The sequence below is a fragment of the Gopherus flavomarginatus genome, chromosome 3 (assembly GCF_025201925.1).
Source record: "Gopherus flavomarginatus isolate rGopFla2 chromosome 3, rGopFla2.mat.asm, whole genome shotgun sequence".
Classification (NCBI taxonomy): domain Eukaryota; kingdom Metazoa; phylum Chordata; order Testudines; family Testudinidae; genus Gopherus; species Gopherus flavomarginatus.
The window spans coordinates 256,150,637-256,177,370 of record NC_066619.1 but is presented as its reverse complement, the minus strand read 5'-3'; the positions used below and the strand labels follow the sequence as shown (position 1 = coordinate 256,177,370).

The following is a 26,734-nucleotide window of genomic DNA, read 5'->3' as shown; positions in this document are numbered from 1 at the left end:
CAAAAAGGGACGTGCTGGCCACCGCTTCACGCAGCTCCCATTGGCTGGGAACGGCGAACCATGGCCACTGGGAGCTGTGGGTGGCCGTGCCTGTGGCGGTCAATGTAAACACTGTCTTGCGGCATGCCAGTGGATTACCTTGATGGGCCGCAGGTTGCCCATCACTGGCATAAACTTTGCATCCCTGATCTTGGTTGGGGCCTCTAGTTGTTAGACTAAAGCTAAGTAGTATTGCAAGTATTTGTAAAGTTAAAAAAAAAACTGGGGAAAAAGTGATTTTTAAAACAACCTTTCAGACATTCTTTATTTAATGTCAAGTAACAAAAAAGGGCATAATCCCAACTCTTTTTCTTTGCTGGATACTTTTAACATATATACAAAATTAAAAGACTTCATTAAAGTAATCTTCTAATGGATAAGAAGAGTAAGTTAATTTGCATAGGTAAGTTCATTTTCTCCACTGTTTCAGTACCTATTAGTACTCAAAACCATATGTACTACATGGCTTGTATCAAATGGCTTGTATAGCTGCTCCTTTTCAGCAGCAATATATGACTATTCCTAAACAATTTCACATGATACTCTAATGTTCTCCAGTACAGTTGCAAAAAGATGATAGTGAATATATAGTGCAAAAGATTACATACATTCTTCAAATTGTTTTAAAACTATCTAAAGTGCTTAGATGGGTGTCAGTATAAAACCCAAAATTACAGTGTAAAATCTTAAAGAGAACCAATGTGCCATGTCCCTTATTGTGTATGTTTTAATAGTTGGTGTGGCTATTTGTGCAGTATTTTATTTGTATTTACATTCCATAAATCATATACTGAGTTTGGTTAGTTAATATATAGGGGAATATATATACTCATACATTTAATTTAGCAGTTTGTATATACAATATATACCATGTGACTACATTGATGTTTGACTAGGCAATTTGTTTGAATTGATAAGTGGTAACTTTAATGTGGAAGCATCCAGTTCACTTTTACAAATCTGTTTGAAATGTATCTAGTTCAATAAGTAATGTATATGAATTAGGTGATAAATATGGTTGAGAAAGCAATATATCAGAATCAGTAGGTGATATCACCCACTCAACTTCATCTGCACTATACCATTTAATAGGAAAAGATATACCTATGAATAATACATTCTTTTCAAATGTGCAGTATAGCAGTTTCAGTATAAACTATTTAAAATTCACCAAGCGGTGCATTTATTTTAGTGTGATCTATGCATCTAGGAGCAATACACATTAAAATTCAGTTACTTAAACCAACATTCCAGGTTGTAGTTGTGTCACAGTATTTTTTAATTTTAAGACAAATGATTCTTCCTCACATTGTAGTGACAGAAACTCCACGTAGTTTGAGGAAGTTCTCAGTAATGTATTTGTCTTGGAGATATGAGCAATATCGACTCATTGTGGAAACTGTCACATAATGCTCTACGGAACAGAGTCAGACTGGACAGTTCTGAAAGAGTAACCATATCAGTCAATGAATGGTTAAAGCCCTTTTCCCTATAAACTGAAAAGAAGTTACCTCAGATTAATTATAGACACCTGAGTCCAGTTCAGGGCAGCCTATAACCTTTAAAAACCATCTGGGTTGCAGGCATGCAGAGACAATGGTGGTCCTGAGCAACCAGTCCTACAGGATGAACTTTTGCCGGAGAAGCAGGTGTTCCCTCAGGAGGATACTTTGTCAGCTGTTACTTTCTCATCCTCCTTATTTGACAATTCTGTGACCCCCAGTTCCAGAGGATTTTTAATCCTATCAAGTCGTACTCAGAAGATTGCTTTGGGCATACAAGCTGAACTGGTCCAATAGAATACCCACAAGCTGTTGGATGATCTTCAGGTGCCACCCCTGGCAGAGTAGCCCTCCCTCTTAATGAGGCATTTGGAGCCACTAAAGACCCTACAGCTAAGTATGCAGACAAATTTTACCATGGCCTGATGCAATGCTTTGAGTGCTTTTATTCGCATCCTTCCCCAAACTTCCTGGTAGTTACAGCTGCCCATGAGAGGTGTGTCAATGAAGATTTAAATCAACTCCCCTCCCTCACCCCCCCCCCAAAGCCCAAGATTCTTGATTTGTTGAGGGGAGAAATTTATTCTACCTACTCTTGTGATGACATAACTCGGGTATAGCAAACTATAGATGACTTGCCCTTTGATGGTCATGTTTTGTCTTCTGACAAAAAAAGGCAAGACTTTGCATTTATTTAAGGATTCTTGTGCTGTTCTTCTCTAATGCTACACTCCACCCAGCTCCCCAAAGACATCAGTATAGCCTCCGTATAGCAACAGTACTACAGGCAGTCCTTTTATGCTTTAAAGCAGTATGATTTTTCCAGGAGAAAACAGATACAAAGAAGGAGGTCCTCCAGCTCCCATTTGAATCATCTGGCTTGTCCTCAATGGGCAGCAGCCAGCCCATTTGATTTTGCTCTTGAGGACAGCAATACAGTTGTCTCTGATCTTCCAGCTATCTTTCTCCCCCTCTTTCCCCTCCCCCTGACTGGGGACAGATTGTCCGACTTCCTCAATGCTTGGGAAGCCATAAGGATGAAAAAGCAGGTCCTAAGCATGGGGGAGGGGAGTCGGCAATTTTTTGAGGGCCTAGGTGTGGCAAATTTGTTAATCTGCCACTGTATGTACCAGTGTGATGACGCATATACAAGACAGTGTGAAGGGTTGCATTAACTACTTTGCGCACCCCCCAGTGCCTGGGCACAGTGTTGCTGTTTTCTCCAGCTCCTTACACACTCTGCAGACTATAAGTTGATCTCTGCAGGTCTTCTCTGGCTGGATCACACAGTTCAAATCATTTCTAGGGTACAACAAATGAATTCAAATAGAAACAGTTCCTTGCCCTTCAGGATCAATTATAACTAAAATAGTTTCTTGCCCATCTGGGCTGAATTAGATTAATAGACTTCAAGGTCAGAAGGGACCATCGTGGCCACAGAACCTTAACCACCCCTAACTTCTGGCTGAGTTACTGAAGTCCTCAAATCATGGTTTAAAGACTTTGTTACAGAGAATTCACCATTTACACTAGTTTGAACCTGCAAGTGACCAGTGCACCATGCTGCAGAGGAAGGCGAAAAACCTCCAGGGTCTCTAACAATCTGACCCTGGGGAAAATTCCTTCCTGACCCCAAATATGGTGATCAGTTAGACTCTGATCATGTGGGAAAGACCCACCAGGCAGATACCTTGGAAAGAATTATCTGTAATAACTCAGAGCACTCTCCATCTAATGTCACATCTCCAGCCACTGGGATTTTTTGCTACTGTCAGTTGTCAGTGGGCCACATGCCATTGTAGGCAATACCATCATACCATCCCCTCCATACACTTATCAAGCTCTTGAAACCAGTTAGGTGTTTTGCCCCCACTGCTCCTCTTGGAAGGCTGTTCCAGAACTTCACTCCTCTGATGTTTGAAAACCGCTTTGCCTTATTTTGAGCCTAAACTTGACGATGGCCAATTTATATCCATTTGTTCTTGTGTCCACATTGGCGATTAACTTAAATAACTCCTCTTCCTTGCTAGTATTTATCCCTCTGATGTTTTTGGAGGGCTGGTCTACACTGGGGGGGGAAATCGATCTAAGATACGCAACTTCAGCTACGTGAATAATGTAACTGAAGTCGAAGTATCTTAGATCGAATTACTTACTATCCTCACGGCACGGGATCGACGTCCGCGGCTCCCCCTGTCGACTCCGCTACCACCGCTTACTCTGGTGGAGTTCCAGAGTCGACAGGAGCGCGTTCGGGGATCGGTATATCATGTCTAGATGAGATGCAATATATCAATCCCTGAGAAAGCGATTGCTACCCGCCGTATACGTAGCCACAGAGAGCAATCATATCTCCCCTCAGCTTTCTTTTGGTTAGGCTAAACAAGCCAAGCTCTTTGAGTCTCCTCTCATAAGGTAGGTTTTTCGTTCCTCGGATCATCCTAGTAGCTTCTTCTCTCACCTGTTCCAGTTTGAATTCATCTTTCTTAAACATGGGAAACCAGAATTGCAGAGTCTTCCAGATGAGGTCTCACCAGTGACTTAGAATCATAATGTATCAAGGTTGGAAGGGACCTCAGGAGGTCATTTAGTCCAAGCCCCTGCTGAAAGCAGGACCAATCCCCAACTAAATCATCCCAGCCAGGGCTTTGTCAAGCCTGACCTTAAAAACACTTCCCTGTCTCTACTAGAAATACCTCGCCTGGTGCATCCTAGGACTGCATTAACGTTTCTCATGGACACATCACATTGATGGCTTATAGTCATCTTGTGTTCAACCTATACATGCAGGTCTTTTTCCTCTCTGTCGCTTCCAATTGATAAGTCCCCTGTTTATAGCAAAAATTATTGTTGTTAGTCTCAAACTGCATGACCTTACACTTTGCACTATTAAATTTCATCCCATTTCTATTACTCCAGTTTACAAGGTCATCCAGATCTTCTTGTATGATATTCTGGTCCTCTTCTCTATTGGCAATACCTCCCAACTTTGTATCAGCTGCAAATTTTATTAGCGCACACTCACTTTTTGTGCCAGGTCAGTAATAAAAATGTTAAATAATTCTTGACCTCTGAGAAACTCCACTAATAATCTCCCTCCAGCTTGTTCATCTTTCAGTTCATCTTTCAGTATGACCCGTTGTAGTCTCACCTTTATCCACCTTTCAATTCTCATATTATTCCCCATATTCTCCAAGTTAACTGTATCAAATGCCTTACTGAAATCCAGGTAGATTAGATCTACTGCATTTCCTTTGTCTAAAAAAATCAGTATCTTCTCAAAGAAGGAGATCAGGTTGGTCTGGCATGATCTACCTTTTTTAAAACAACATTGTATTTTATCCCAATTACCATTCACCTCTATGTCCTTAACTACTTTCTCTTCCAAAAATTTTCATAGTAAATCAGCAGGGTTCCTCACACATTCCTGCCCTTGACTGTGGCCAGAAATAGGTCCTCTCTGGCCTGGTTCCTTTGGCTGTGCTGTAGGGAGCATCCTTCCTTACTCCAAGAGCTCCAGCCAGGAACTGTCTTGCAAGCAGCAGACAGCTCCTTTTGTTTCAACATGCTGGGCATTGATTGGCTATTGTTGGTCACTACCTTTCTAGCTGCTGGAAGACCAGATTGCAATGGCTTCCAGAATGGCTGCTCTTGGGATGCTTCTCTAGGCAAGCCTGGAGGGCTAAAAAAACTCACTGTTTTTTTCCCTCTCAAATAACTTTCCTGAGGTGGGGTATCGCAAACGATTGGGGCCGCCAGCAATGGGCCACAAAGGCCTGGCACACCCAATCACATACTTCCCTCAGCAGAAAGAAACCTGGTCTGGTCCAAGGGTAACATCCCTTACTCTTTTTCCATGCATCTTGCCCTTTCTATGGATTCAAGCAGGGTGACCCCATTGACCATCTTCTCTAGGGCTACTGGCCTAATGCCTTCCTTGATCATTTTTTCCAGCCAGGGATGTAGTTATTATTTGGCTGCCCCAAGGAAGTCTGCCAGCTCTTTAACCACTTTTCTATTCTCATCAGTGAAGTTTGAGAATACTACAAGTCAAAACTCCCATAGTCCTGTGGTTATGTGGTGAAGGAACCCTTTCATGGTCTTCGGGACATTGTAATTCAACATAAATTGCACATCTAATCCTCCATCAGCAGTAATCAACGGCACGGTGCTCTCGCCACTGGTAAATCTGTGCAAGATTGCTTTACTGTCTCTTTGGGAACAGTTTTCTAGGATACACTTGCATGCATGGCCTTCAGACACAAGAACATTTTTCATCCAATCCAGCTCCCTCTTAGGATTTCTAATTATTTCTGATCACATTTTTTTTCCTACGGCCTTCAGTAAAGCCTGTATGAAAGCCCATTTCTGAACCTCTTGGACCCACATCACATTGTGTGTGATGATAGCTGTTGAAGAATCATTTTTGTTGTTTTCCCATGAGAGGTTTTCCTTTGCTTGTAGGCTAGTCCTCCTTTTAGATCCACTTTGATTAGGGCCCTGCATTGCCAATTCCTAATCTCTGGACTTGGAGAGGAGCATCTTTTCTTCTTTGAGTGGTTGTTCATGTCCATTCAAAGTAGGTGTATGTGCGCCGCGTGCACGCCAGCTGGAAGATTTTCCTCTAGCAGCATCCATAGGATCAGCCTGGGCGCTCCCTGGAGTGGTGCCACCACAGCTTCCTATAAAGGGGTCCGCCAACCCTCCACCCCCTCAGTTCCTTCTTACTACCGGTGACAGCTAGCTGGAACTTCTCTTGTGTAACATTTTGGCAGTGTCCTATCCTTACCGTTTCGTCCATATATTCAGTTATTTTATAGTTAGTTAGCTTTTTGTATATAGTTTTCGTAGTTGGGGGGTTCCCTCCCCAGAGTCTTCGTCGCTCGCTGGGGCACACTCGGGTCCCCTGGGTTCAAACTCTGCGAGAATTGCGGGAAATTCATGCCTAAGAGTGACCTGCACTTTGCGTGTTTGAGGTGCCTCGGAGAGGGCCACCAAAAGGACCGTTGCTCTATCTGTAGAGGCTTCTGCCCATGAACTCTTAAGGACAGGGCTTAAAGACTTAGAGTCCTCCTGATGGAGGCGGCCCTACGACCACCCTCGGATCCAGAACCGGCGGAGGCGGGGCCCAGCACGTCATCCTCGGTGCGGAGTGCCCCGGCACCGGCATCAGGACTTAGGGCCCAGCCCAAGTCGTCGAAAACCCGGCACCGGACGGAGTCAGGTCGTAGGAAGTCGGCCTCAGTGCGGCACCGCTCACCTTCGCTGGTGCCCACCAAGAGAAGGAAGCCGGTGAGAGATCGGTCACCCCACCAGGATCCGAGGCCGACGCCAACCACAGGTGTAAGCGGACAGGCTGGGCTGCAGCCCTCGGCGGTTCCGTCGACTCCTGCACCGCAGAGAGGGTGGTCGAGTCTGGACCAACCTAATTCCCCAGACCTCAGCGGAGACATACACCCCCCGTCAACGCCGGAGGCGTTTGAGGCGGCCTCAGGCCTAATGGGTCTCCCGGCACCGGCCTCCCCGCATCGTAGAGAGTGGCCTACTGTGGCCCGTCCACCAGCGCAATCTAGAGGCAAGCCGGCCATGCTGTTGCCTCCCTCCCCACACCGCGCTGTGAAGGCGGCACAGGACCAGATGAGAGGCTCCCCGCCGCCTCGGCACCGCCCTCCTTCGGCACCGGGCGCTGCTCCCCCCAGGTCCTTGTACTCAGAGACCTCAGACTCAGAGGCAGACTCCTACCGCTCCAGCCGGTCGCGGAGCAGGAGATCGGTGTCGGGGGTGAGCCACCAACATTACCCGCAGTGGCAGCAACAATGGCAGCTGCCCTTGCAGTGGCCATTTTGGACTCCCTGGGCCTACCATCAGTCGGTAGGCCAGGCGTTTGGCCCTTGGTCATGGTCGACTTCGGTGTCCTCGACATCGGTGGCCCCGGCGCAGCTGCCTTCCCCACCGGCACTGGCACCAGGCAGGGGTGTGCCATCATCAAGTTCACACCCCCTAACCGGGCAGCGGCACCAGCAACAGCTTTTGTTCGGGCTCCGCCGGCACCGCATGATATGCCAAGTCGCACACTGGTGACCCCGGTACCAGCCGCGGTGCCGCATTTAGACTCGGAACCAGCACCGCAACCTCAATACCATGTGCTGCAGGACCCCGAGGGGCCACATGCACCGGAGGAAGGGCTGCTCCATGTAATCTCCTCATCCTCCTCCCTGGACGAGGCGGTCCAGGCTGCGGCACTAGCCCTAGAGGACACTCGAATCCTCCAACAATTGCTTCGGTGAGCAGCTCAAAGCCTCGCAATCCAAGCGGAGGAGACCGAGGTGGACGCGGACCCTGTAGTGGGCATTCTGCCCCCCTCAGGGCCATCCAGAGTGGCCCTCCCACTGATAAAGATTATAGCTGATACATCCCACACCCTATGGCAAACACCAGCCTCACTGGCCCCTACCGCCAAGAGGATGGAGCGGCGCTACTTCGTCCCCTCTAAAGGGCACGAACACCTGTACGCCCACCCTTCCCGGACTCCCTGGTAGTAGATGCAGCTAACCAGCGGGAGCGTCAAGGGTTTCGGGTCAACACCGAAGAGCAGGGATGCAAAAAGACTTAAGCTCTTTGGTAGAAAGGTGTACTCCATGGGGGGACTACAACTCCGCATTGCCAATCAACAGGCAATAGTAAGCCGATATGGCCACAACACGTGTTTGCCATGTCAAAGTTTGCAGAGCTCCTTCCCCAGGACTCGAGATCAGAGTTTTCGGCCTTAGTGGAGGAGGGCAAACTGATCTCTCGAGCCTCCCTCCAGGCTGCCTTAGATGAGGTGGACTCAGCCTCGCGCACCTTGGCCACATGCCTGGTCATGCGGCGGGGAGCCTGGCTCCAGGTCTCAGGCCTGCCCTATGAGGTCCAGCAGACAATTCAAGACCTCCCCTTCGAAGGGCAGAGGCTGTTTTCGGAGAAAACGGACAAACGTCTCCATAGCTTAAAGGACTTGAGGGCCATGCTTCGCTCACTGGGCTTGCATACCCCCGCGACCCAGCGCAGACAATTTAGGCCGCAGGCGGTCCCTCGCCCATACCAGCCACAGACTCGCCAGGAGCTGGGTCGCAGGCGGGGCAGAAATGGCAAGAGGCATCACCAGCACCACCCCTCCGGCCAGGCGTCTGGCCAATCAAGACCACCATCTGGGCCTAGACCACCTATTTGATGGTACGGTCGAGGGTGACCTACCAATCGAGACTCTGGATCCTTCCACCCCTACCTTTGGGTCACGTCTGTCCCACTTCTACCGTGCCTGGTCCCGAATTATGTTGGACAAATGGGTGCTCCGCACGGTAGAGAGGGGATATTCTATCCAGTTCTCCTCCCTTCCGCCCCACCAACCTCCCTCCCCGTCCCTCTTCAGGGACCCTTCTCATGAGCAACTCTGAACTCAGGAAGTGAAGTCCCTCACGGAGGCAGGGGTGGTGGAGGAAGTCCCGCGGGAGCTCAGAGGCAAAGGCTTCTACTCCCAGTATTTTCTCATACCGAAGGCAAAAGGGGGCCTGAGACCCATCCTAGACTTGCGGCGGCTGAACAATTTGTGAGGAAACTCAAGTTCCGCATGGTCTCCCTGTCCTCGATCAACCCCTCCCTGGATCCAGGAGATTGGTATGCTGCCCTCGACTTAAAGGACGCCTATTTCCACATTGCCATATTTCCACAGCACTGTCGGTATCTCAGGTTCGTCGTAGCCAACGTCCATCTGCAGTTCACGGTGCTCCCATTCAGCCTGTCAGCTGCTCCCAGGGTCTTCATGAAGTGCATGGCAGTCGTGGTGGCCTTCCTGCACAGGCAGGGCATCCAGGTATTCCCCTACCTGGACGACTGGCTCATAAAGGGCCGCTCCAAGGAGCAGGTAGAGACCCAGGTGTGCTTCATCAGGCGGACCTTTCTCGATCTTGGCCTCCTCTTGAACGAAGTCAAATCCACCCTGTCTCCGATGCAATGAATAGAATTCATAGGAGTGGTTCTGGACTCCACACACGCCAAAGCGTATCTGCCAGAGTCCAGGTTCCGTGCAATTTCCGAGCTCATCCTTGGACTGCACCGTGCCCCGGTCACCACGGCGCAAGTTTGCCTCTGGCTGCTGGGCCACATGGCGGCATGCACCTATGTGGTGGTCCATGCCAGAGTCTGGCTTTGCCCGCTGCAGTCCCGGTTGGCGACAGTTTATCGCCCGGGCAGGGACCCCCTGGACTCAGTGGTGTCCGTTCCCCGCTTGGTGCTGAGCTCGCTACGGTGGTGGCTCGATCCACGGGAAGTCTGCATGGGTGTCCCCTTTGCTGCCCCGCAGCCCACACTCTCCCTGGTGACAGACGCCTCGGATCGAGGTTGGGGAGCGCACCTGGGACACCTCAGAACGCAGGGCTTGTGGTTGCCGGAGTACCTGAAGTTGCATATCAATGTCAGGGAGCTGACAGCGGTCCGCCTGGTGTGTTTGACCTTCCGGTCTCACCTGACCGGCAGGTGTGTTTCAGTCCTTTCGGACAACACGGCGGCAGTCTTTTATATCAACAAACAGGGGGGTGCACGCTCCTCTCCCCTCTGCAGGGAAGCCCTCGTGCTGTGGGATTTCTGCGTTCACAATGCCTCTCACCTGACGGCGTTCTATCTTCCGGGGGAGCAGAATGGTTTGGCACACACCCTTAGCTGCTCGTTCCAGGGTCACGAGTGGTCCCTCCGATGAGATGTGGTGCGCTCAATTTTCCAGCTCTGGGGCTTTCCCTGGTTAGACCTGTTTGCTTCATGGGAAAACAGGAAGTGCCGACGGTTTTGCTCCCTCCTGGGCCGCAGTTGGGGGTCTCTGTCAGACGCCTTCCTTAAACCATGGGAGGACGGTCTGCTCTACGCCTTCCCTCTGATCCCCCTGATACACAGGGTGCTTTTAAAGGTTTGCAGGGATCACGCCAGGGTAATCCTGATAGCTTTGGTACACGTCACTCCTGCACAGGTCCGTTCAGGCGCCCCTGACGCTGCCCCTCCTCCCGGACCTGATCACGGAGGACTGGGGCTCCCTCCACGATCCGAACCTCGAGTCACTTCACCTCACAGTCTGGATGCTCCATGGCTGAACCCAGTGGAGTTGCAGTGCTCCCAATAGGTCAGGCAGGTGCTGCTGGGTAGCAGGAAGCCGTCAACTAGGGCCACCTACCTGGCTAAATGGAAGCGTTTCTCCATATGGTCGGGTCAGCGGGGTCTCGACCCGCTGGGGGTACCAATTCCAGCTGTCCTCGACTATTTGCTTCACCTAAGACAACTGGGCCTCTCCCTTTCCTCCATTTGCGTTCACTTGGCGGCCATATCCGCTTTTCATCTGGGAGAGGGGGGTGCCTCGGTGTTTGCGAACCAGCTGGTTGGGCGTTTCCTCAAGGGTATGGACAGGCTCTTCCCGCATGTGCATCAGCCGACCCCTGCTTGGGACCTGAATCTGGTCCTCTCCGTCCTCTTGGCGCCTCCCTTCGAGTCTCTGGCTTCGTGCTCCCTACTGTACCTGTCGTACAAGACCGCCTTCCTAGTGGCGATAACCTTGGCCCGACAGATGTCGGAGCTTCGAGCGTTAACATCTGAACCCCCATACACAGTCTTCTACAAGGACAAGGTCCAACTTAAACCTCATCCGGCTTTCCTACTCGAGGTCGTTTCACAGTTCCACATGGGCCAAGATATCTTTCTCCCAGTGTTTTATCCGAAATCACATGCCTCCAGCGAAGAGCGGAGGCTACACTCCCTGGATGTCTGCAGGGCCTTGGCCTTTTACATAGAGCGTACCAAGCCGTTCAGACGCTCAACCCAGCTCTTCATCGCAGCGGCAGAAAGGATGAAGGGGCTCCCAGTCTCCCCTCAGCGAATCTCTTCGTGGATCGCGACTTGCATCCGGGAATGCTACCGTATAGCTAAGACCCCCGTCCCTCCGGTCACGGCCCACTCCATTAGGGCGCAGGCCTCTTCTGCGGCGTTCCTGGCTCAGGTTCTGACTCAGGAGATTTGTAGAGCGGCGACGTGGTCCTCCATCCACACGTTCTCGTCTCGCTATGCCATCATGCACCAGGCTAGGGATGATGCAGCCTACGGTCGCGCAGTATTCCAGTCAGCAGTGATCTCCGACCCTACCTCCTAAGGTTAGGCTTATGAGTCACCTACTTTGAATGGACATGAACAACCACTTGAAGAAAAAACGGTTACCCACCTTTTAGTAACTGTTGTTCTTCGAGATGTGGTGTTCATCTCCATTCCAACACCCACCCTCCTGCCCCTCTGTCAGAGTGCTGGCAAGAAGGAACTGAGGGGGTGGAGGTTTGGCAGGCCCATTTATAGGGCGCTGTGGTGGTGCCACTCCAGGGGGCGCCCGGGCCGACCCTACGGACGCTGCTAGGGGAAAATCTTCCGGCTGGCATGCACGCGGCACACACACACCTACTTTGAATGGACATGAAAAACACATCTTGAAGAACAACAGTTACTAAAAGGTGGGTAACCGTTTTTTCTGTTGCATTTTATCTCCTTCTTGGGCCACCTTTTTTTCCTCTTCAGCATGGCAACTTCCCTTTCCAGGGCCTTGTTTGTCTTGTGCCTGACATTCCCTAGAGCTCAATTCCATCTTGAGGACCACACTGTGTACTTTCTAGTCATTCGATTCTCTTATCTCTGGTTTGGATAACTTGTGACTATTGAAGTACTTTTTCCATTAAGCTCCCTCGGCTTGTTCTGTAATAGGAAGTGGTGGTGTTTGTTCATTGTCATCCTCATTTATCCTCAGGCCAGCTACCCTTGAAGAGTGTATTTCCTCTAGCTCCTTCAAGGCTACAGAATGTTAGGGTGCTGGATGTGTCCAAAATTCAGTATTGTCTTGAATGCTAACACTTATTATTACTTACTATTTGCATTATATTAGTGCCTAGGCGCCCTATATGTGGACCAGGACCTTATTGTGCTAGGTGCTGTACAGATGATCTTTTAGTTGGCTTCTCTTGTCGGTAGATGGGACAAATGTATCTCTTTAATTTCAATTTTTAAAGTTCCTCTTGTAAACCTACACACTATACAAAATGTAACACTACATTCATAAAATGATTTCCACAGGAAATTGCCCTACTTCACAATGTGATTTATATAACAAATGGTCAACAATGTTTCAGACTTCAAAAAAATAGAAGGAACAAATGCATCAAGCTACCACTTTCCCTTGTGGAAATGTCCATCCACAAAAAATTAGCTTTTCAGAATGACCAGAAAATCATCAAATCCTGGCTCTTACAGACCAAAGGACAGAAGTGATTTCCACAGTTCATTTGTCCTCAGGAAGAACATCTTGCCAACAGCCCCCTTTCTTATTTCTTTCAAGACAATACTACACAGAGAGGTGATTGATCAACTGGCCAGGGCCCAAACCATTTAAGGTTTTAAGGGCAAAACCAACTCCTTAATCACTTGGAAACTAATCAGGAACCAATGCAGACCTCCAAGCACAACACCTGTAATTCGACCATTTCTGGCAGATATTCTAGTAGTGAAAACTGAGCAAAAAATGAATGTCTTATTAGAACAATTACTGGGTCTCTTACTGAGATTTCTATCTTGTCAGAATAACATACAGCCACCAGTTTGATGCAGTCCAGATGATTTTTAGCTCTTTCTTTTGTTGTTGTTTTTTGTTTTGTTTTTTAGAGGAGGAGATCCAATAATGCTCTTTTTCAAGATAGTAAATTATCATGCAAAAGACAAAATAAACTCTGTTCCTCCTTGTTCACTGTCTGCAGACTATTCTACTTCTGTGCTTGGAGACAGGGATCCTTTTATGTGCACTGCCCTGACTGATGATACATTGGCTTGTGCTGAACTGAATGGTAGGATTACAGGTTGCAGATTGGAACTCCTCACACCATCTTATTTGTTCAGTAAAGGAGCTCTTGTTATGCAGTCCAACAAAATGAGATGATACTGGCTTTGCAGTTGTTTTTGTAGCGCTGACTGAGAGAGATGTATTATTGTTCTCAGCTTCAGGGAATTTTTGCTGCTTGCCTTGTGTCTCCGGTGACTAGAATCCTTGCACTAATGTGTTTCAATACAGCTTCACATCCTTTTAAGCACCCAACACTGCTCTTTTACAGTATGAAAGTAATGTTTCCTATATAATGCAGTTCACATTTGTCCATTATTTTTAACTGTTTGCATGACTGTTTCTGGCACTGGGAAGAAATGTTGAGAGACAAACCTCTTGATAAAACACGTTGTTTAATGAGAACTATTACAAAAACGTCATATGCTCTTTGCATTAGTTTCATAAATTTATACCATCAGTCTCAGCAGTTACAGAAGGTTATTTATATGCACTTTTAGAAATCTGTTTTCTGATAAAATTGCTCTCCCATTTTTGTTCTCTGTGTTCACTGTATGCTATTCTCTGACTGTAATAGACTACTCTTTTACATATTACAAATTCATGCATTCAGCTCAATTATAATGATCTACTGTAAGCTGCTCTATTTGCTTCTTCCCATGAGCCTGTTTTTATGATAACAGTATCTAGAAATGGGGGGGAAATCCCTCTTTCTCAGTTCTGTTATTACAACTACTAGGATTTTGTGGAGCTGGACTTTGGGATATTTCCTGTGGATTGCTTGCATAGGAATAAATATAGATACATCCAGTAATATGTCCTTCCCATAGCAGTGATATAATTAAAATCTGGTCACACTGCAGATATTATTGCCAATGTGTACATCATAAACGTGGTTTATCAAATTCAACACAGCATGAACAGCTTGATCTGTACACTAGAGGAATAGTACATGATGGAACTCACCTAACTATTTCTATCTCAAACACATTTAAATAGCTATTATAATGTTCATTTATTTTTGTGTTTGTAAAAGTTAGGAATGGAATGAAAGATCTTCCCTCTGTTTTTAAAAACTATCAGATATCTTTGAAATATCACCTCTGTTCTTGTTACTGAGATAACATTGTGGTTGGCATTCTATAAATAGATGGATAACCCATCCTCTCATTGCCTCTTTTAGCAAATGGAGTAAAAGAGTATACCCCCTTTAAGAACAATGCCCTGAGATTTAGTGAACTTTTGATACCCTCCTTTTGTTTTGTTAACTGTGAAAGCATTCAAAATAATACTTGTAATAACTTTAATACAAATTAATAGTATATTTCCTGATGTTACCTCTGTTTCATAGTATTACTCTTCCACGCTCAGAATATTTACTGATTAGCTCTCTAGTCATAGGGATGTAAGAAAAATGTTTTCTATAAGTCATAGCTGCTGAGAGATTATCATTTTCTTTTTCAGTATGCTGTTTCTTCATTTTCCCAGTGCTTTTCCTAAAAATTTTGCTGATACATATCAGTTTTGCATGTCTGCACATCTTCAAGGAATAGGGGTATAGCTGTCTCTATAGCATTGGTGAAAAATGAACTTTCTGAAAACTTCAATGCATGAGAAAAAGAAGATGGTATTTGGGAGCTCTTACAGACTCTGGTTTAAAGCTTTATCCTTGGATAACTTTTGTTTTATTATGATACTGTGGCATGGGAGAGATAAATTGAAGTGTCTGCAAGATACCTCATATGTCAGGATATTTTTCCTTAGGGAAAACTCTTTTCTTAATCCTTTGGGTCCTTTTTTTGGAGAGGAGGTAGGGAGAAGCATGGAATCCTTTGGCTGATGTGACTGAATCATGCACTAATAACAAAATGACTGTTTGGAGTATGACGGTAAGGAAGTTTACCTGTCTAAATTCTAGTCCCTTCTTGCTTGGTGTTGCCTGAATAGAATGTTCCCACTCACTTCTAATTCATGAGTTTTAGATCTTTGCCCCAGTCCAGACATACGATAGGAAACTGCATATCTGAAAACGGTAAGGCTTTACCTGGAGGAGGATATAGGTGAATATGCATGCTCAAACTTTTCTTACCTCTGCCATTTGAAAAAAATAATTGCAACCCCAGTTAAAATAAATTCTGAGATAAAGTAGGAACATACAATCTTTTTTTTTTTTTCCAATCCAAGGACTAGGGAGAAAATAGGAGTTCCAAATCTTGATTTATATTGGGGTGTCACTTATTATTCTTTTGTCCACAATTTGGCTCTAATCCTGCAAGGATGTACACATGAATAGTCTCACTGAAGTGAATATGATTATTCACATGTGTAACTGTGTGCAGGATTGGGGGCGTAATCATTTCCTATATAGTACTACTTTCCCTTCCTTTTGACTGTATTTTCAAAAAATAATTAAAAATAAATAAGCTGAGGTTTTCCTGCATTTATTTATCAGGAAAAGATTTCCTGATTCTGTCCCTTTAAAAACAAATCACAGTGACCTTCCTTAGCAACCTTGTTGCTAAGATGGGCATTTTTGTTATGCCAGACTGTTGATTGCAACTTCAGAAGTACTGCTTAAGAAAATCCAGGTATGACTCAATTGTTTCTCTTTTGGATCTTTTTAAAAATCCCCACATTCTCCATTTTTATTAAAGAGAGAAATGTAAGAACCAGAAACTCTCAAAGTGACTCTTATAAAGGATTCTCAAGGTAATTTAATTTTAAAAGTGCAGTTAGTGATACTCCAGTGTATTTCTCTTTTCAGCTTTAAATTGTCTAGAGACAGACAACCCTTATGCTACTGAACAAGTTTAAATCTCTTGTATTCTAGTATAGATAAAGGCATTCAATTATGCATTATACTTTTTTAAAGACTTCTGCTATGGCACTTAATTTCAAGAAATATTAGAATAGTTATAGTAAGGACATTTTTATATGATAAGATGTCCCCTAGTCACTTTCGCCTACACACAAGACTATTTTAATTTGATTTTCCAAAGTGATATTTATGTGCTATATATTAAAATGCTATAACTTTTCAATGTAATATTAGTAGGCCTTGAAATATATTTCATGTGAGTGGGGCAAAGGAGTTGCATTCAATTATGTCATTATGCTTAGCAGTAGTGTGCTCTGAGCTAGCATGGAGGGAATTCATCTCTGATCTGGTGTTGAGGTTTATGCAGAAATGGAGGGAGATACAGCTTGCAACCATGTAATCTGAGTTCTCATTCGGGTTTAAGAGTGCCTTAAGCAGATTTATTTGAAATTGATTCCTTGCTGACATAAACTGAATGGCTATTAAGAGTTCTTAAACCAAACTAGTAGTTACCACACAAGGAGGTTGCACCTCTTTAGCTAAATCATATTTTAAACACTTTGAGTTAAATCACTACAACTTCATCATGTAGACAAAGTTTTAGACACATCTGTAAATTTCAGATTTGGCAAGAGTGAAATGCAAAGTGAACCCAGCTAAGAGTGAGAAGAAAGGGACCCCAATCTTGCAATAGACTCTATATGGACTAACAATGTGCAGTTTGTATATGATTTACAGCAATAGGCAACTTGTATACAATTTATATTTGTCAATTTGATTCACTCTGATAGGAAATTATTAAATAAACTTGCAGATATATTTTGAAGGTCCTGTGAACTGGCTACAAATAGCAGGAAATTGTTTAGTTTTCAAAATCGTAAATCTGTCTTTTGAAGTGTTAAATACTTTAACATGTCACTTTAAGTTAATAGGATCCACATGGGTGCAGAGGTGTGCCTTTCTGGAGTCTGTTGCATGACCAGTGCATAAGCATTAAATGTGTACATCTGATTATAATATAACTAATAATTCCTGTATTACTTGTGACAGTCAGGTATCGATTGCTGCAAACATGAATTTCAACGAAGAATCCCAGATGATGGCTATGGAGGTTAGTCTGATTAGTTTAATTATTAAGGCAAAAATGGATTCTGGGGCTTTCTTTCACTGAACATTATAGGGTTTTGTTCATATCGCACTTTTGCCAGTTACCCAGATAGTAATATAATGGTCTCTTAATATAGCAGTTAATTGTCCCTTGGGCACATGCAACTGACTCTCATTCTAATTGACTGGGGTTATTAAGAAGAGAAAATTTCTTTCTGTGCAGATAAATCATAAACATAACACAATGTGCTATAAACTTTTTAACTTATACCAGTTTTTAATTTTGTTGCTAAATCATTGATCATAAGATGCTTTTGCTTTTTATTAAAGCTAATGTTAAAAAAATCATATAATATATAGGTTGAGAAAAGAGTGTCTGTACATCTGGGTATAGTGCTTAGATTATCTACAAATACCAAATTTGTTTTTAAAAGTCATATGATACATAGAGTATATAATCAGCAATAACCCAAATTTAGGTGAATAGATTTAACAATACAGTTTAGACATGAGAATCCGAATACTCGGATACATCACTCATGAAAAGTTGTACAGAGATTTGGTCATGGAAACAGGGCTGGCCTTACCATGAGGCGAACTGAGGCAGCCGCCACAGGTGCCAGACTGTTGGGGGGGGGGGTGAGGGGGCGCCACTAAGACCCAGAGTGTAGAAAATTGTATCTGCTGCTGGTGCCCATGTATTCTCTTTGCTCTAGATGCACAGAGATGGTGGAGTTCTATGCTGAAGAAAGGAGGGCACAATAGACATAACAAGCAGGCAGGAGAAAAGGTGAGAGGGAATAACAGAAAGCAGCAGGAGCTGCAGGGAGAGAGAGGAGGAGCCTCTTATGTAGCTCTCTTGCACTCCCAGGACTGATTAACACCAGCTTCTCAGGGAGCTTCCTGTTTCCTGCTGCTTCCCTGAACCCACCTGAAGAGAACAGGCAGTCAGCTGAAGTAGTAGGAAACAGTTAGGCCCTTAAGATGCTGATATCTTCCCTCACTCAGGCCCTGCTACCAGCCTGCTTATTTGTCCCCTTCAACTGAGTGTTGAGAGCCACTATAGCTGGCACAGAACAGCAGTCATGAGTGAAAGAAGAAAATACCCCTCTAAAAGAGAGAGAAAGCAAAAGAAGCTTTTCTATCTAAGCAGGAAGGAGCTTTCCTGAAATACATACACCCAAATGTTCATGCTGAGCCTTCCAGCCCCAGTGAGGATGTGAGTGGTGAGGAGATGCCTGATCTTCCAGTTAGTTAGAGTGCAGGTGACCTGACAGCTAGTGCAGCATCCATATCTCCATCTCAAGTGGATATAACCATGCACATTCCTGAAGAAAAGTGTAGGTCAGAGAAGACTGTGGTGGAAGCACAAGAAACAGCTGCTGCTGAGTTTCTTAAGTCTAGATGATCCAGGACTGTGGACCCACTTGCAGTAGCTTGAGGGACCTCCTTATACTGCATGGGTCACAGCAAGTGAAAAAGTTCATGTTCCCCAAAGACAATGAAAATAGAAGTTTCCATCCAACACATTACTAGTGTGAAATCCCCAATGGTGACAAAGTGGAGAGGCCATGGCTTATGTACTCAAAAACCCAGAATGCTGCATACTGTTTTGTTGCAGACTCTTCCAGTCTAATGTTCCAGCCACATTGGGTTCTAAAGGAACAAAGAACTGGAAAAATCTTGCTAGAAATCTGGCATGCCATAAGAAGGCAGCAAATCACCAGAGAGCATTTCATAGGTGGAAAGAGCTTGAGATGAGACTAAGGTTAAAGGCCACCATAGATGATCAGCATCAAGAGAAGATTGCATCAGAGTCTCTTTACTGGCAAAATGTTCTGAAAAGGCTCATTACCATTGTGAGACTGCTTGCTACCCAAAACCTAGCACTGTGTGGCACTTCAGATCAACTGTATGTGCGAAACAATGGAAACTTCCTTAAAATGTGGAGCTGATGGCTGAGTTTGATGCTGTACTCCAGGAGCATCTAAGAAGAGTCACCACCTAAGAAATGTACACACACCACTACCTTGGAAAAATAATTCAAAATGAGATCATACAGTTACTGGCAACAAAAGTCGAACAGAAGACTGTGGCAGATCTGCAGTCAACAAGATATTACTCTGTTATTCTGGACTGCACGCCTGACATCAGCCATATGGAACAAATGATTTTAATGGTGTGTTTTGTAACAACAACAGAACCTAGTGAAAATATCCCTGCAATGGTGACTATCAGAGAGCATTTTTTAGAATTTATGGACATTGATGATACTACAGGAGCTGGTATGACAATGTGCTTCTTAAAAAACTGGAAGATATGAGATTTGCGATAGCTGACATGACAGGTCAGGGCTACGATAATGGTGCCAACATTAGAGGAAAGAACAGAGGAGTGCAGCCACAGAGCCGAGAGTTAAACCCTGGAGCTTCTTTTGTCCCATGCAGTTCTCATTCATTGAACTTGGTGGTCAGTGATGCAGCATCAGCTTCAAGTGAGGCTGCTGAATTTTTTAATGTAATTCAAAGCAGCTATGTATTTTTCTCTGCATCAACTCATCGATGGCAAATTTTGAAGCAATATCTGGGAACATCCTCTCTGACACTGAAACCACTGAGTGCCACCCAATGGGAAAGTTGAGTGGAGGTGATAAAGCCTATCAAACACCAAATTGGGAAGATAGATGATGCCGTAGTTGCCATTATGGAGAATAATGCTATGACAGGAATTGTTCATGGGAGAGCAGAGGGAAATGCAATCATCAGAAACATACATAACTTCAAATTTCTGTGGGGCTTAGTGTTGTGGCATGACATACTGTTTGAAATAAATGTTGTAAGCAAGACACTCCAAGGTGTTGACCTTGATATATCTGGAGCAATGGAACAACTGGACAAAGCAAAGTCATACCTATAGTCTTACCGGTCAGATGAGGGATTTCAAAACATTCTGAAGAGTGCACAGAAATTGGCAGAGGAACGTCACACTGAAGCTATTTTCCCACCCATTCAAAAATACAAGAGTCACCGAAGAGGAAGACATTTTGGTTACGAGGCACGGGATAATCCCATAAGAGACCCCAAACGACAATTCAAAGTTGAATTTTTTAACCAGGTGCTAGATTGTGGAATACATCAGCTGCAGATTGTTTCATGCAGCTTAAGGAACACAGAGGTATATTTGGGATGTTGTATGATATTCCAAAACTCCTCACTATACCTGAAGATGACCTACATCAGCAATGCAGGGCACTAGGGACAGTGTTGACAAATGATGACATGCGCGATATTGATGCGAGTAATTTAGGTGATGAACTGAAAGCCCTTTCAAGATACATTTCAGCAGGATCAACTCCAAAGGCTGTTTTGGAATATATGTGCACAAATAAGATGACCACCCTCTTTCCAAATGCTTTTGTTGCTCTGCACATACTTCTAACACTTCTTGTAATAGTTGCCAGTGGAGAACACAGCTTCTCCAAGCTGAAGTTAATAAAAACACATCTACGCTTCAAAATGACACAGGAGAGGTTGGTTGGCTTTGCAACCATCTCAACAGAGCATGAGCTGGCCCATACTGTGGACCTTCAGCAGGAAGCAGTTCAAATCTTTGCAACCAAACAGATAAAAATGCCAGTGTTTACTATGCAGACAAGAAAAGTTACAGTTGTTGTTCAGGCATTTGAAAGTTAAGTGTTACTTACAATTTTTGAATGAGGCATTTTAAGTTGTTAGTTCTCCTTTACTGGGGTAGGTAGCAGAGCAGTACCATGAGAGGACTAGAACAGGAAGAAGACAGAACTGAGACCTTTCAAAGATTTGGCCCAAGCGAAGGGGCTTGGGGGCGTCATTTGAGCTCCCTGCCTCAGGTGCCAAAATGTTGTGGGCTGGCCCTGCGTGAAAAGCAAAATATATCAATGAGTGGAGATTGTCCTTCAGTAATTGAGAATTGGATTGTATTTTCTAAATGGACAACCTACTTATCAAGAAAGTATTTCAGTTACTTTCTTGACTGCGCTTCTCATCGGCACTCCAGCTCATCCCTCCTGGTGTTGCCAATGTCCAGTGATGCGTTTAATGTAATGACATCTACAGAGATTAATGACTGTAGTGCCTGCTATGTGCCAGGCATTTTCCAAATAAAATGGACAGTCCTGACTCTAAGGAGTACACAACCTAAGGACAGACAAGTACCATACACAGGTAGGGGAAAGAGAACTGTAATACCAATATGCAGGTTATATACAAGTCAACTTGATTACTATGGGAAATATTAAATGTTCACGTATATTTTGATCATGTGAGTTAGTTACAAAATCAAGAAATTACTCAGTTTTCAAAACCCATAAAAGTGTTTTTGAAATGTTAAATATTATGTAATTTTTGAGGTAATACTTTGCAGTAACATGAGAGTTGTGATGTTTTTTGCAGAAGGTAAGATGGTTTGTATGTGTGAATAAACTTTACAAGAGTAGAGTAGTGGACCACGTAAATAAATTGTAAGAGCAACCGTATTGCAAAAGAAAAGCTTCTTGAGGTCAGACTGACAAGCAGATATATTAAATATATGAACCACCGCACTGCTTGGGGCCAGGCACACTTAGTGCCCTTGAGGCCAGGGGGCTATCTATGCAGTGCAGATGGGCTGGCAGGACTGGGGCCTACATACACCATAAGCCGAACAAAATCCAGCCTGGCACTTCGGCGTGACGCCGGGTTGTGCCAAACGCCTGTAACGCTTCCTCCCTGCGACAGGAGGTGTTAGGCGAGCACCAGGCCTCCGCGGAAAAGCTGAAGCGGACTCCGAGAGCTCAGCCCCGGCGCAGAGAGCAGCCCGTGAGTCGTAGAGCCGAGGCGGTGACCCTGCCTGGCGCCTCACCGGGCGTCCACCTCTCGCGGCCCTTTGACGGTCGCGCAATTGGTTTCAATGGTCGGGGCACGGCTTTTGAAGACCAGAACTACCGCGCATGCGCGCGCGGTGATTAACACGGAGGCGGGCTGGACGGGTGGAGCTTCCCTGGCGGCGATGGGACAGTTAGGGATGCTGCTGCGCGTGCGCACCTGGAGTGCAGGCTGTTGCGGGATTGCGGGCACGCGGGGAGTACATCCGGGTTACGAGGGGGGCGCGGAGGGGCTTCTGTGGGGTGTGCTGCTGTCGCTGACATTCGGTTCCCTCCCCTCCTCCTCTCTAGCTGCTGGAGGCGGTTGGTCCCGCTGTGCTGCTGGCGGAGGAGGCGGAGAAGGACGGAGCCGGGATGGCGGCGCCTGCAGCCGCTGCCCGAGCACCGCGCAGTAAGTGTCTGAGTGACCCTGCCGGCCGGGGGGGAGGGGTCCCGCCCCGCCTCAGCCCTCGCCCCCCTCGCGCAGAGCGGCGAGGGAGCCCGGGGAATAACCTCCCTGGGGCCGTCCCCACGCACCGAGCCCTGCAGCTGGGGCCGCGCAGCGCTCTTAGCCCGAGGGGCGGGAGGCGCGTGTCGGGGACCCCGGTGGGTGAGCTGTTAGTGAGCTGAGCGCCGCTCAGCGAGGAGTGGCTGGGGAGGACTGTGGCGCCGGGCAAGGCGCTGCGGGACAAACGCTACTTCTGCCCGATATGGTGACTTGCACGGGCTGTTAGCTTATTTTCATGCACAGCTGGAGAAACAGCGCGTGATAATTGAATGCAACTGCATGTTTAACTTGTATGCAAAATAACCAGCACAGAGCTGTGTTACTGTTATGGAAAGTGCTGTTTACTCTTTTTGCTTATCAAATGAATTTTTGTCAGTGCAGCGAAAGACTTCCTCTGATTAAAAATCTGAAAATATATTAAATTTTTTTCAATTAAAATAAACATTTTAAATCTTTTAGGAACACTTTTGTAATATTCCAAGGATCAAACTCTTGGTTTACTAGACTATATTTGAACGTTAGATTTGACACTTAAGCATCATTCTGTGTATGGTGGTGTATGAATAAGTTTTTGATGACAAGATTATTTTATCACTATTGTTTTCATTCATCTGCCTAATAGGGCAGGGGTTCTCAGGACAATTTTTTCAGTGGCCTCAGAATAGGGCCACCAATTTTTGCTGGTGGCCACTCTCACACTTTTCCTAAAATACTTAATCAGCTTTAGGAAAACCAAATGTGCAGATATACATGTCCAAATCACTGTAATTTATTTATTAATAACTAGTAAGTCTGTTGTGAAAAGTGATATTAACAAACGTACAAGTATCACTTCACAGCAGACTCACTCAGCAGTGGCAAGCCTGGAGGGTCAGGGGAGGCAGTGAGGGCCGGGGTAAGTAGGGGTTATGGGCTGGAGGAGGTAGCAGGGGGCTGAAGCCTTGTGGCTGGAGGATGGGGCCAAGGGATGGAGCCTGAAGTCTTGCAGCTGGAGGATGGGGCCCAGGGACAAAGCCTGAAGCCTTGTGGCCAGAACCCTGGAGCCTGCCATCGTGCACAGCAAGCAGGAGGCTCTGGGGAGCAGCTCCAAGGCAGATTGCAGGAGCAGCATATGGCAGTAGGGGGAGGGACAGCTGAAGTGCTGGCAATTGATAGCCTGCTGGGCAGCTGCCAGATGGAACTCGTGAACGGCACTGATGCGGGGGCTGCCGGTGCAGCTTGGTTCCACGCCCTCACCAGGTAGCTCCAACAGGCTGCTCTTCCTGCAAGCAGTGGAGAAAGCAGGCAGCTGCCAAACGTTATAAGGGAGCATTGCACAATTTTAAACAAGAATGTTTTCTAATTGATCAGCAATGAAACAACATTAACCAGGATGACTTTAAGTGAGGAGTTATTGTATTCAAACATGCATAAAAGGGATTCTAAATGAATATTTTGCAGCAGAATGCTTCATCATGAAGTTGGGGAGGATGAAGGCAGAAAGTGCTATCTAAAACCCAAGTAATTTAAATTTTGCTAGACAAAACTGTTCTTACCCTATTTCTGTCAGATATTTTAGGGAACGGTAGTACCATCAATTTTATTATGAGATTTTTCATGGAGTGCACAAATGAGAAAAATCACCCATTTTACAAATGAGGTAAATGAGAGTTAGGAATCAAAAGGGAAAATTTCTAAAATAAAGTGAAATATATTGAGTGATTGGAACAAACTAATTTATTGACAAGACAATGTTTGTTACAAACTTAGTATATCATTTTTATTTTGACATTTTCTAAAGAAAAATTTTCAGTTTGAAACAACGTTTTGTTTTGAAATTTAAGTTAATTAGTCTGAAAAGGTTAAAAATACAGAATTATCAGAATATTATAGTTGAAATGCCCCTTCATCACCATTGGTTATTTTGAGTTGCAAAACTGAGATTTTGACTTTTTGTCCCCCTTTGGGCTAGCAAAAATTTTTTGAAATCCATTTCTTACCCAGTTGCAGTTTTTAACTGCAGGTTATTTCACTACAACAGACAGATCAGCAAGAGGATGGGGTGAAAAAACCACTAATCCAGCAGATTTGCCTGATTATGCACAGTCCCGTTTCTGTGTTGATACAACTAACTTAGAACCCTGTAAAGTTTGTAAATAGTTTAACTTTGTGTCTCTATTATGCTTTTGCGTTTATCAACGTTGAACTTAATTTGCTATTGTACTGTCCATTTACCTAGCGTACTTAGGTCCCACTGAAGTTTCTCAGAGTCCACTCTGCACTTGACTAACTTAAATAACTTTATTATCTTCAAATTCTGCAACTTTATTGCACATACACCCCCTTTCAGGACATTAATAAATATCTTAAGCAATATGACGCCTAACCTGGAACTTTTAGGCCCTTGCTATTCATCATTTGCCATGATGAAAACATTTATTCCTACTCTGTTTCCTCTCATAGCAAGTTTTTATCTCTGACAATACTTTGCCTCTCATACTTTCTTTAGAAGTCTCTTTAGAGGTATACGTTTATACTGACTGCTGTTTTACTGCCTTAAAATTAATCTGTTTTCAATAAATTGAGGGATAAAATTTTTAAAGACTCCTAAGTGACTCAGGAACTGAGGGTGAGATCCATGAAAGTACTTAAGCACACAAGTCCCTGTTTTGGCTTCACCGCAACCTCCCAAACTGCTGCCAAATGCAGTAGGTGCCTAAATTCTGTGCCCAAGTTTTTCAGGTGATAGTTCCCTAGGTGTCTTAAGTTTCTGCTTCTGGGCACTGCCTTCTCCCTCTAGGCATCTGGGTTCCTGTCTTGCACCTAAGCTCCAGAGTGATTCACAAACAAGAAAAAGACAGGCGTTCAGCCATCTAAGTTGTGTTCAGGGCCTGATTGGGTAGGCGTGCTCAGAGGCTGCTACCAGATTGAGTCCAATACAAATTCAGGATGAGGAATAGGTGGTGGTGCCCCCCTTGTAACTTTTAGTCCAATGGTTGGAGCACTCACCTGCGATGTGGGTTCGTTCCCTTCCCTCTCTGCCGAAGGGGAAGAAGGGATTAGAACAGGGATTCCCCCACCACTCAGGAGATGTGTTGTAACTGCAGAGCTATGGGATAGTCTAATATGAGGTCCCTTAATGTTCTTTCTAACCACTAAGCCAAAAGTTGTTAGGTGGGCATCACCACCTCTTCCTCCTGCTTCACCAGCTGTTTTGCATAAAGCAAGGTAGGCATCTAACTCATTCCTTCAAGAAATGCCTTAGGTGCCTATGCTGTCTTAACTCCAGGCAGTGGATTCCTGTTTGTAGATTGCTAAACAGAGCTAGGTACCTATCTCGGAGGGAAGGGTAGGGCATAGGACACACCCTTCTCGTCATCATCTCTCATTGACTAGCTTTGGCGGCTTCTTACGTACCAGCCAGGCTTTTGTGGATCGCATTCTTAGGCTCCTATGTCCCTAGTCATTGCTCAGGGTGCTGATGTGCCTAACTCAGGTATATGGATTACAATGATGTTCCTGTGATTTTTCTGGGTGCCTCAAAGTTTGATGCTATGACACAGCATTGCAGTGCCTAACTCCTTTGGAGATCCTGCCTTCATTTCCTATTGACTTTCAATTAGACTTTGGCTCCTAAATGCCAAAGTCAACGTTTGAAAATATGACTCTGGCTCCTACTTCATAACAGAGTTTTTGACAGTTTTACCTGAGGTCTTAAGTGTGACCTAAAACAAAAAATAATCTACAGTGTTACCTTTACAAACACAGCCTTGTCTGTTTGATTCCCAGCTCTATGTTGAAATGCATTTAGGCACGGATCTATAAAGGAATGTAGGTGCCTAAGACCCAGATTAAGGCACTGCTGTTCCTCTAGGCCCTGGAACTCGTTAGGTTCCATTTTGTAAGGCATTAGGTATCCATTACTGCTGTTCTAGCAAGAAACTGCTTAGGCTCCTGATTTGAGGAAAGGGTTCCGGTCTATGGATCCCAAGCAGAGAGAGGTGCCTCCCTCTATTCTGGA

The 26,734-nt window shown here is 45.2% G+C and overlaps 1 protein-coding gene and 1 long non-coding RNA gene across 7 annotated transcripts in view; one reads left to right on the top strand and one right to left on the bottom strand.

Annotated features, from left to right (window-relative positions):
- The window catches only part of LOC127048378 (uncharacterized), a 32,866-nt gene extending 10,536 nt beyond the window's left edge, over positions 1–22,330 (bottom strand). The window contains exons 1-3 of one of the 3 annotated variants that reach the window (XR_007773613.1): positions 22,226–22,330; positions 21,327–21,522; positions 21,051–21,239 (exon numbers count right to left, since the gene is read on the bottom strand). This is a non-coding gene — a long non-coding RNA (uncharacterized LOC127048378). Of the gene's footprint in view, positions 1–21,050; positions 21,240–21,326; positions 21,523–22,011; positions 22,092–22,225 lie in introns of those variants that run through there. The other 2 variants (XR_007773612.1, XR_007773614.1) reach the window with 2 other exon arrangements.
- CC2D2A (coiled-coil and C2 domain containing 2A) overlaps positions 15,795–26,734 on the top strand; it is a 155,467-nt gene continuing 144,527 nt past the window's right edge. For 2 of the 4 annotated variants that reach the window (XM_050947301.1, XM_050947303.1), the window contains exons 1-4: positions 17,312–17,351; positions 18,064–18,137; positions 22,102–22,182; positions 22,539–22,638. In XM_050947301.1, coding sequence (XP_050803258.1) covers positions 18,087–18,137; positions 22,102–22,182; positions 22,539–22,638 — 232 coding nt within the window. In that variant the 5' untranslated portion in view covers positions 17,312–17,351; positions 18,064–18,086. Of the gene's footprint in view, positions 16,011–17,290; positions 17,352–18,063; positions 18,138–22,101; positions 22,183–22,538; positions 22,639–26,734 lie in introns of those variants that run through there. The other 2 variants (XM_050947302.1, XM_050947299.1) reach the window with 2 other exon arrangements.